The sequence below is a fragment of the Helobdella robusta genome (genome assembly GCF_000326865.2).
Source record: "Helobdella robusta unplaced genomic scaffold HELROscaffold_9, whole genome shotgun sequence".
NCBI classification, from domain to species: Eukaryota; Metazoa; Annelida; class Clitellata; order Rhynchobdellida; family Glossiphoniidae; genus Helobdella; species Helobdella robusta.
Window position 1 is genome coordinate 3,551,382 of NW_008705512.1, and position 11,407 is coordinate 3,562,788.

The 11,407-nt window shown below is 31.0% G+C and overlaps 2 protein-coding genes across 2 annotated transcripts in view; one reads left to right on the plus strand and one right to left on the minus strand.

The window, feature by feature from the left end:
* Window positions 1-949: 949 nt before the first annotated feature.
* On the plus strand, window positions 950-5,375 carry HELRODRAFT_185213 (hypothetical protein). Its single transcript, XM_009033240.1, has 9 exons — window positions 950-1,027; window positions 1,869-1,967; window positions 2,140-2,198; window positions 2,609-2,654; window positions 2,814-2,974; window positions 3,160-3,244; window positions 3,430-4,142; window positions 4,185-4,767; window positions 4,794-5,375. The coding sequence occupies exons 1-7, from the start codon at window positions 1,007-1,009 to the stop codon at window positions 3,475-3,477; spliced, it is 519 nt and encodes a 172-aa protein (XP_009031488.1). The 5' UTR covers window positions 950-1,006; the 3' UTR covers window positions 3,478-4,142; window positions 4,185-4,767; window positions 4,794-5,375.
* A 168-nt stretch (window positions 5,376-5,543) lies between these two features.
* The window catches only part of HELRODRAFT_108666 (hypothetical protein), a gene marked incomplete at its 5' end in the record, with an annotated part of 10,437 nt that continues 4,573 nt past the window's right edge, over window positions 5,544-11,407 (minus strand). Inside the window, 7 exons of the mRNA XM_009033241.1 lie at window positions 5,544-5,876; window positions 5,930-6,285; window positions 6,549-6,629; window positions 6,928-7,013; window positions 7,844-7,968; window positions 10,202-10,277; window positions 10,557-10,683. Of these exons, the coding sequence (XP_009031489.1) occupies window positions 6,160-6,285; window positions 6,549-6,629; window positions 6,928-7,013; window positions 7,844-7,968; window positions 10,202-10,277; window positions 10,557-10,683 (621 nt within the window). The 3' untranslated portion in view covers window positions 5,544-5,876; window positions 5,930-6,159. The remainder of the gene's footprint in view (window positions 5,877-5,929; window positions 6,286-6,548; window positions 6,630-6,927; window positions 7,014-7,843; window positions 7,969-10,201; window positions 10,278-10,556; window positions 10,684-11,407) is intronic.

Sequence of the window (11,407 nt, forward strand, 5' to 3'; positions counted from 1 at the left end):
CACACAATTTACTAGTTATGTACAAAATTCAATGCAATAATCAACTAGCCTCACAACAAATTATTAACCGACACAAGAATTAAAACAACATAATGATAGTACTGACTAATAAAGAACATAAAAAATAAAAAAAAAAACAAAAAAAAAAATTTCATTTTCATAACCACATTTAATTACAAGAACCGAAATGCTACTTAAATAGCAGCAACTTTAATTGTTTACAAAATAGAGGAAATTATATTCCAGGTAGACGGAGTGAGGTTGGCAAATTATTCCACACCATCGGTCCAGCAACAGCAAAATTTCTTTTACCAGTCACCAAACGGGTTTGAGGAACGTCCAGCAAATTCCTATTATTGGATCTCAATCCTGGATAACCAGACGTTGAATCACGTTTAGTCAATCTACCGACCATTTAAAACTTTGAACATCAAAACAGCAATCTTGTAGATAATTCTCTTTTCAATCGGAAGCCAGTGCAGATCTCGTAAATTCCGAATGAATCATCATCAGTGCTCCTTGCTGTATATATAGGGAAATATTGACTTTGTCAAGATGAACTTTGACGTTGTAAAAATTAACTTTGGTGTTGGTTAATGGTTTGGCTTTGGTTAATTTGGTGACTATAGTTCAATACTAGTAAGTCAACCTTCGGCTTCAGTAAACCACCGGATTTCACCTGACCAAAAGCAATTTTTATATTCAAATTAACAAAAATAATTTAATAATACATAATTCTATTAAATAAAATTATAGAATTACTACAATGTTTTAAGCATATTAAGTCAAGTAAATATTTCATATAGCTTGCTCTTTAAAATCCATGCAATTTCGTAAGCCAACAATCCAAGCACGTCAAATAGAAGTGATCGATTAGCACCATGGATATATCCATGATTAACCCTCATTGTTTTATTATTTTATCTACGTAAATAAAACACTGAGCGATATTAAATTTTTGTTGGCTTTCTTAAGTTCAAATTAAAAATTGTAATATCAGACAGTCATGAATATCCGGAATGCTCGGGTTAGTGTGTTAGGGTTAATTATGCAGTGTTATGTATGATGATGGCCTAGTCTAGTTAGTAGAGTAGTGGTTAATAGTTAGTTAAGCTGTTAAGGCCGCCTGCTGCTTTTTTTGCTTCTTATTTAGTTTAGTTTAGTAATTAGTTTAGTTTTTAGTATGTCATTCATTCATGTGTATGATGTTTGTATGTTTGTGCGTTTCTTGATTCCTATGAAGTTCATTATGAAGTCTGAACTGAACCCAGGAAGAACATTTCTTAACTGGGGCCATCATCATCATCATTCATTCAGTTCAGGAGCATGCATGTGTTTTTAATTTTTTATATTCACTATTAGTGACTATTCTATTATAATTATATTATTCTAAAATTTAGAATTTAACTAAATACACTATATATGACTAGTCTATTGCTATTCTATACTATACTGTATAAAATATAATAATATACTTGTGCAAAATTGTAAAATGAAGAAAATAAATTAAAAATTGAACTTTCTAATTAAACTTTTCATAAAAATAATAATATAATTTTATAATAATTAAGTTTAATAATTACTACTACTACTAATAAATAATATATAATAATATAATAAATAATTATATTATTTATTAACTTTTTCAGTTTGATTAAACTTTAATTAAACTGAAATAGTTAATAAATAATATAATCTTATGATAATTAAAAATAATTAAACTGAAATGCTGTTCAGTTAAATTGGTAGATAGAATTATTTGTGGATTTAAATTATTAAATGTTGCAATATAATGTAAATATAAATAAATTTTAGTTTGAGTTTAATGTTTAATTAATTTTATTTTAAATTAATATCTAATATTATAGCCCGAAGACTTGATGAACATGCAACATTGCAATTTGTTATGTCTGCCTGAAAATTATCAGATGAAATACTACTTTTACCATGGCCTATCATGGCCACAAGTAAACTCTCATCATAATTTATCCTTTTTTTTATTAATATTATTTTTAATTAATGGTTTATATAATTATAAGTTAAGTAATCAATTACATATTTTGAATATTGCGTTATCATTTTTAAACAATGTAAGACATAAAATTGAATTTTAATGATTTGTTTGTTTGTTCACGTCAGCTGTCATATGTGGCTGAGGATGATAAGGGGAAAATAGTGGGATATGTTCTTGCTAAAATGTCAGTAATTTTCTGCTTTTCATTTTTGTCACATGTTTTCCCTTTTAACAAGTTTTAATGATCATTTTTTTAATTGATTTTTTCATGGAACTATAAAAATTATTACACTGTTAACAAGATTTCCACTAAGCTTTGTCTTGTTTACTTAACATTTGAGTAATATGTTGATAAATTTACATCAAAGTAATCTCAAATTTATCAGAAACACTACTTTTATTTAGGATTTTCTTTCTAGAAACTTTTCAATTTTTTTCTTTATTCTGATAGATCAACATATGAGGTTGTGGATAACAACTACGTAAAATAGCCATCTGTTTTCTTAGCAGCAGTTGCTTGTTTGAATGATTGTTAAAAATCAGGATGTCAGTGATCATTTTGTGTAAATAAGGATTTGCATTTGTTTTGTACAGGGAGGAGGATCCAGAGGACGTGCCACACGGTCACATCACCTCATTGGTTGGGATACTTTCCAACTTTCATCCGCATTCTTTCAAATATAATCTGATAAATCAAATTCTTAATAAACCTACCATACCTTAATTTTCAAAGTCTATTTTTCAAATTTACTAATCTTTATCTGACCCCACTTGTAATCGGTGAATTGACTGACCATAGGCAGTGAAAAGATCGCACAGAAGACTTGGACTGGCGCAGAAGTTGATGGACCAAGCATCTCGATCCATGGTCGAGTGCTTCAATGCAAAGTATGTCTCACTCCACGTCAGGAAGAGTAACAGAGCTGCCCTCCACCTCTACAAAGTCACTCTTAAATTTCAGTAAGACCATTATTTTCATATTTACAAACACACACTCACACACACACACACACTTTTCTTTCTTGTTTTTACTTTGAGAAACATTAATTATCAAAAATAATGCCATTTAACCACATTTAAGTCTCTAACAATGAATTGTTGCAAACGTGACGAGGTTCTTAAATATTTTAAACTTTCTCGACCAGGATCAGCGAAACGGAGCCAAAGTACTATGCAGATGGTGAAGATGCATATGCCATGAGAAGAGACCTTACTGCTTTCGCCGAAAAGGTTTGCCTTCCTCTCCCATGTCTATTATTTATTTGTTAAATACCTCATTTGAAGATATTATTTCTATTAACAATTGCGTTTTTTTAAAAACGTATCCATTGTTTAATGATAAACTTGAACTGAAATGTATTAAAATAAAGTGTTCGACAAATCCTAACAAAAGTATTAAATAAATTCCACAACAGTACAACCCTGCTGCCGTTACAGCCCCCGCCAAAGAAGACAGCTCCTAATCAAATAATGTCATTTTTTCGTTTAATAGGCCTATTTTTATCGAAATTTTGCATTTTATTTATCAATTTTATTAAAAAGACAAAACACAACCGGACTCAATATTAGTAATCGTTCATGTTATATGTCTACAAAAGTTGATGAATTATTAAATATTAAAGTTTCTAAAACGAAATGAATAAATAAATAGACAGATAAAATGGTTATACATTATTCATTTCGTAGGATATCACAAACATCCTCTAAACAATCGATTATACATATTAGCCTTGTGTGATGGCAGATAAAATACTTGTAAAAATCAATCCAAGAGTTATATAATTGACAAAACCAACTCTTGACAATCATAAATTAAACAAACAGTCGGTGTGCAATGTGCAAGAAATGTTAATTGTATAATTACATACGAGCCCTTCTAAAATAGACCCAGTTAGCTAACAAATTAAGACAATTAAATGCTGCTTAGATATAGACTTACTCATTCATAATTATCCAAAAGTTTATTTGCTATTTGGGTTTAGGTCAGGCATAATAAAATTATATACACACACACGCACACACACGTACATACATACACACTTGAACATTCATTAAATGATGTACGTGCATTTTTTCCCATCAAAATTGCCATAGTTAAGTTGCCGATGAAATATTGTATATAAATAAAGCTAAATAACGAATGAATCTAACACAATACAATGAGCCTGACGTTCTGAAAAAAATTTCATCACACGACAACGCAATTTTGCGTGCATACGTGTACAGCATGGTAAGCATGTGCATGTACGTACGAATCCACATCCAAGATAAATAAAATAGTATATCGAATTATGAAGGGTGAAATTCTTAAACGCAAGTTACACTTGAGAGATGAATAACACGACAATAGATCGAAATAAATTTCAATACATTTTAGTGGCCACCGCAGAGATAAAAATCGTACAATTCACGTGTGCTGCTCATATATCGTTTTAAAAACGTGCTAACATCTGTTAAATAAACAAAAACAGCATCTGTTTAATGTGGCAGACACACGCGCGCGCGCACACATACACACACGCACACACACACACTTGACGTACCGGTACGTATGAAGCAACAGAAGGGGAAATGTTTGATGTTTGGATGGTTAAAATTAGTAGGAATAAGGAGTGTGAATGAAATTATGACATCGCTTTAGTGATCGTTCTTCACTATCTCAGTCACCCATGATAATTGCAAAAAGTGCTCACAGCATATGTAATTATTTTACATTTTCACAGCGCAATCCACACACGCACCCAACATATGCGCGTGTGCATACAATTTTTCAATCCGGGATAAAACAGAATTCACAATCGGCTTTTAAAAACATATTTAATCAAGTTAATTTCATCGAGTTTTTTTTAGCTTTATAAGCCAGAATATGTAAGAATAATGATTAAAATTGAACTAAAATTTCATAATCTGTAACTCAAATTATATATAATCTTAAAAACTTCCATCACCTCATCACATATTAAAAATTGCTCAAAAACTACTCAGTCATAACAACTTTCATACAATATTGCCATGCAAACAATTTAATCAATATAAATAAATAAATAGAAATATATACGAATATATGGCGTTACTTAAATAGCACATGTCTAACATATCATACATTACCATTGTTATGAACATTTGAGCAAAGAAGCCAAATCAATTGATGAATGACGATCTTTATAAATCATACCCCTAGTAAGAAAGATAAGAACATTTTTTCAGAAAAAAAAACTATCAAATCATTACATTAAAAAACCTGTACCTAGTAACAATAGATAGCATAACCAACATCGAAAACACCAACAATCCTATAACATTAACACTCATGACATCAGATAATAAATAACTGTATCTCATTTTAAATTAAACATGAGATAAAATTCAGCTGGAGAATATAAAATTTTTTATAAAAAATTAGCAACATCAGCATGTGGATACATTAATCTTGTGAAAATTAATTGAACACGATTAATTAATTAATTAATCTAAAAAAAGAAACTAAACAGAAAAATAAAGATAAAAAACGTTAATGAGAATAACAGCTGTTCATTAAATAAAAACAATCAATCACACCTTAAATGGCTAAGAGTCATTGATAAATGAATAATACACTTTCTTAAAATTAATATTGAGAAAAAAAAATAATAAAAAGATTATTAATAATAAAAGATTAAAAATTTAAATTTCTCAAACGACACATCAAAGGCATCACGAAGGTTGCAATAGCAAATGCAAATGCATGCCACGCTACTAACTTTCCTTCTATTAAACCAGTCAACAACAACAAAAACAACAACAACAACAACAACAGTTGATAGCAACTGAATGATATCATTGTTCACCATGCTATGCTGTAACATCAAACTGAAGCCAGATATCATTCATTTACATTTCATTTCATCATTTTCAGAATCAACAGACTGGCAGGCTGCTATCACTTATTCATCATTAAACACACGCAACATGATGATAAAATATGACAGCAATCATTAACCAAGCAACATCCCCAATCACCATCCTCATCATCTTCCCCATCCTCATCATCTTCATCTTCCCCATCCTCATCATCTTCATCACCATTACCCTCAAAGCCAGGTCACAGGTCAACCCTTTCTATTCATGCCCTTAAAATTTCAGTCCAACTAATGTAGCGATGGAGTTTATTTTGGCGCCACTTGCTTTTTCTTCCTCTTCTCAAGAATCGGGTTCTTTGATTCGTCGAGCCTTTTTATCGGGGCCTGTTCGTAGTCCACTCTCATGGTGGCCAGAGCATTGGTCATTTCATCCTGTGTGTTCAATTATTTTCTCACTGCATTCAATTGCCAAATTACATGAAGAACATTTTTTAAAAATATTAAAATACCGTTGTTTGAATTTTTAACCAAGCACACACCTACACACTTACACAAACTTACACACACACACACACACACACACACACACACACACACACACACACACACACACACACACACGCACTTACAGAGACAATCACACACATACACTGGAAACGAAATGATACGCATGAACATTTCAGAGATATAGATACCTGAACATCTACCCAGTTGGCTTTGTCTTCCTTGAGGACTTGTACGGAGACCAATGGAGTGGGTGGCACTAATGTGTGTTGCTGGTGTAAAAGAATGAGAGAGAGAGTTCATATTAATATTTTAACGTCGAATTCATCATCAGCTGTATTCGATACAGGTGATGTATTGGCGACTAACGTAAAATATACACAATGACTTAAAGTAAGTAAATTTAATTTTAAAAAGGTGAAAAACATTATATAAAAGAAGAAATTAATATCCCAAACCACAATGCGACACAACATAATTAAACAATACAAGACAGATGAACACACACACACACAAACACACACATACACACGCACGCACGCACACACAAGAAAAACAAGAGATACTGACAGCAACCCAGTTGTGGTGCATAACTTCCTTGATGGTTAGCCTCTTATCCGGCTCTGTTATCAACAAGCCTTTTATCAGGTCTTTAGCTATAAGATGGAAAAATATCAAACTATTTTTAAAATAAAATTTATAATAATAATAACATGAATAATACAAATACTATATTTTATTATATTATAATATTACAAATAATAAAGCGCAGTATAATTAGTGTATTATTAGTGCGTTATTTATAAATGCTGCCAGTGAGTAAGGCAAGATGCAATTTTAAAATAAACGAAGAATTCATGGAAATCTGTATTAAATAACTCGATGATACATCTAGTCACAAAATTTCCAATGAATTAAATTAATTAAAAAAATTAAATTAATTAGAATCATTATATTTTGTTTTATCAATTAAATTAATTTAAACTATGTTAGGACAAATTCCAGAGGTAGGAAGAGAGTAAAGATTATTGAGAATCTATAATAAAGAAATTGAAGAACACCAAACTCTAAGCTATTTTTTTAAATAGCATATAGTTTCAGCGACTAAAGACGTACCATATAAAAATTAAATAAATCTTGCTAGTGAGACTAAACTAAAAAAAACATTCCGTTACTCTAGGTAAGAGATAAATAGCAGCACCAGCACCTCTAGTTACTTTAAAAAATGTAAAAAAAAAAAAATAATACGAAAGGAAAAAAACTAGGCCTGATTACATACAAGGCATACGCCATTATAGAAATTATATTTTTCAATAAATACCCCCCACACACACCGAAACTAATTATAATTTACACATTACATATATTCCCACACTAAGTTATAAAGTTCTTCATATACCACATAATTTTATTTTGCCCTCTAGCTCCCAGGAGAGATGAAGCAATTGCAAAGAGCAAAGAAAACACATCATTTAAACGTACACACCATCCTTGGACACTCTTGACCACTCCTCTTTTGGGAATTCGTACTTCCCATTCCTAATCCTCTTCTTCATGCCGGGAGAGATTGGCTGGCCGTGGTCACTGTAGAATGGAGGGTAGCCGCAAATTCTGCGAGTGTAGTACGATGGTCAGGTTAAATGGAATGATACAAATTTGTCTAACTAGGCAGAAAACATTGTACGTATTGCACGAAATGTACATACATAGGGTGGTATACAATAGAAGTATGACTAAAAATTTTTTTTGGCAATTTTTGGTTTCCCATGCCACTATGAGTGGAGAAATTACATTTTAAAACTGGAAATATCATTTGAAAGTGTTGAATCTTAAAAAGTTCACCCCCCTAAGCTGAAAACCGTTTTCTCCCATCTATCTATTGTTAGATACAGTACAGTTTAAGGTATCACAGCTTCAGTTTATTGCTGGTGTGATTTTGCTATATGTATGCATGCTTATTACATAATCTTTCTTATTATATATTATATTTGTTATCATCACCTGACTTTTGATATTTTATAAACTTATTTTGATAACCTAAACTCATAAGATTTGTTTATTTGTAGATAATTAAATTTACACTCAAATTATAATTCCACAGGACTATAGTCAAGATGTCTAAAAATAGTCTTCCTTCAGATTTGAATAAGAAACTATGGGAATCAAATTTGGTGAGATTTGAAACAGCCAAGAATTCAAAAAAGTATGCAAAGATTGTTGACAGTCTTGACCAAATGAACAAAATGCCAACAGAACAGCATATCCTGGACAGATTTAAGTGCTTGGCTGCAAATGTGAAAAGTAGACAGGAGAGAGTTGTGATAGTGGTCAAAGAAGTAAAAATCTTATGGAAAAAACTGAATCTTCCAATTCAAAAAGGCAAATCTACAGTGGAAAGAAAAATTGAGAATGTACTAAACAAGTATGAAAAAAACAGCAGAAAACCAGGAACGCAAGACTTTACCAACTTGTTCAACGTAACTGATGAAAATGGAGAATAGTTGTGTAGGAAGATAAAGCCCTCTATAATCTTCAGATGTCAACAAATGGTAGAGCTGGCTACTGCACCACAATTGAAGATACACAAGGAGTTCATCCTAGAAAACTAAAGTTGATTAAGCAAAAAGTCAGTCAAGATACTAAGGATGATTTAAACAGTGAAGATGAAGAACAGCAAAGTCAGTAAAAATACTAAGGATGATTTAAGCAGTAAAGATGAAGAACATTTTAACACTGAAGAAGAAAAACAAGATTCTGACAGTTGTTCTCAAGATTCAGATGCTCTGAAAGAAGAAATTGTTTGGAGAGATGATATGGCTTTCCTTCATCACTTGATCACTTGTTACAGACAGTTTAAGAAAACAGGATGCTTCCCTAAAGTAAATTTCAGAACTTTGCCAAATATAAGCAATGCAAGATAGAATAGCCGAGCAATCTATGCTTTGCTAGCTTATATTTTACTTCCAGAATTTCGACAGTCAGCCAAAGGTCAGTCATCATGTGACTTTATTACTGGCACGTGGAGTGACTTCTGGTTTTCTGGTCAGGTTTATAATCAGGATAACTACAATAATTTGGCAGCCGTCTGCAAAGATCACTCAAAGGCAATAAAGACTTTAAGGACTTTTTGGTCGGTTGAGCCGACTCCAATCTCAACTCAAAGGTCAAACATTTGTGCTGAACGTGCAATTAAAGTTCTGCAGGATTTACTTCTATCGTGCAAAAGCATTGAAAAAATTAACATTAAATTTCTTTTGACAAATGAACACTAAAACCTGTATGTTTGTATTTCTGATTAAAAAAACATTTTGTACAATACAATGTATATATAATATAAATTTAATTAAGGGGGTGACATTTTTTTTAAAGTTGACACTTGCCATTGGATTTTTCTTGATCTTTGCATTAAAACTCCACAAAAAATAACATGGGGATAGGGTCTTTAAAAATTGTCATATCCCTAGTGTACAATTAAAAATGTCGTTGTACATGCAATTTAAGAAATATGAAAATACAAGACATTATAATTAAGATATTGTCAATGGCAATAATTATCCATTCAAAAGACAAAGACGTAGAAATAGTAATTAATAATAAAAATCCGGATGAAACAAACAATAACTCAATAAATCAAGGTATATATCAATCAATAAATAGGAAACTTATATAGCGCCAATTAAATGTTCTCAAAGGCGCTATCGTAATTATATAAACATAGAAGTCTACAATACTATTAATATATATTAATACTACTAATATATATATATATTCTAAAAAAAAATTATGGTCTTTTACCAACATAGATATATATGTATATTGTGAGAGTTAATAAAAGCCAACTAACAATATGTAGGTGATGACACCGAGCGACCACATATCACATGATTTGTCATACTTCTCTGGGCCCAGGACCTCCGGAGCTGCCAGATAACATTAAATAAAATAACATCAATGCATCAATCATGTTGAAAGAAATTAAGTGAAAGAAATTTGATGCATTGAAACGATAATTGGTTAAACTTGAAAAAAAAATCCGTTACTACGTTATTAATTTATTTCATATTAACTGACAATTGAGTAACATAATTCTGAAAGACATCAGAAATCTTTTTTTAGTAACTAATTACTCTAATTTGGCTATTTTACATAATAATAATATCCATTTAACAAGCAAACCACTGGTATAACAAGCAACTGACCGACATAGTATGGAGTGTAACATGGAGTTTGTAAGGATTTATGAGCATTTGTCACTTTGGCAAAACCAAAATCGGTCAACTTGAGTTTGGCGTCTGGCTTGTGGCTTGTGTATAGGAGATTTTCTGGCTTTAAAACAAAAAATATGAACATAAATCATTAATATCTAATCTCATAATAACCCATCTCTACATCTAATAAGGAATAATGAAGAAACATTTCACATTAAAACATCCCAGATTCAACCTAGGCAAACATCATTATAACAGTAGTTCATCAAGCAACCTATAAGATTTGAAAGAAAAAATTCATTTCATTATTAAACAATTCAGTCTAATATTAATATAAACTATAGAACTATAAGACAAATAAATAAAATATAATTCAGATGTTATAGTCATTTTTCAAAAATTCATCAGTTTTAATAAAACTGAAGATGTATTAATGAGGTGTAAAGTGAATCAATTGAATGATTCATAAAAATAATAACCACCATGCCTAAAATGAGTTAGTACACAACCAGAAACACACACACACGCGCGCGCACACACACACACACCAAACACAAAACATGCGTTCAGACATGTTCAATTGAAATTCACATCAACAGTCCTTTATCTAGATCATTATCTGTATACAATCAACAAAACTAGATAATTAATTAATTAATTTATTTATAAGCCGTTTATGACTAAACATCCAATCCAATTACTCTGGTGTAATGTTTTAACTTTTGTCACAGCAATAAGACACAATCTACAACACATAGTATATTAGGAATCCGGCTAAAGAGATAGCAAGCCACCAGATGCATTTTTACAAGAGTTGTAAAATCCAAAATATGACAAATTCT

What these genes read in the sequence shown, in the direction of transcription:
- HELRODRAFT_185213 (XM_009033240.1), top strand. Translation starts at nt 1,007, where the DNA reads ATGAATATCCGGAATGCTCGG. An exon ending in TGAATATCCGGAATGCTCGG is followed by an intron (nt 1,028 to 1,868) that starts GTTAGTGTGTTA and finishes CTAATATTATAG; the next exon opens with CCCGAAGACTTGATGAACAT. An exon ending in ATGGCCTATCATGGCCACAA is followed by an intron (nt 1,968 to 2,139) that starts GTAAACTCTCAT and finishes TGTTCACGTCAG; the next exon opens with CTGTCATATGTGGCTGAGGA.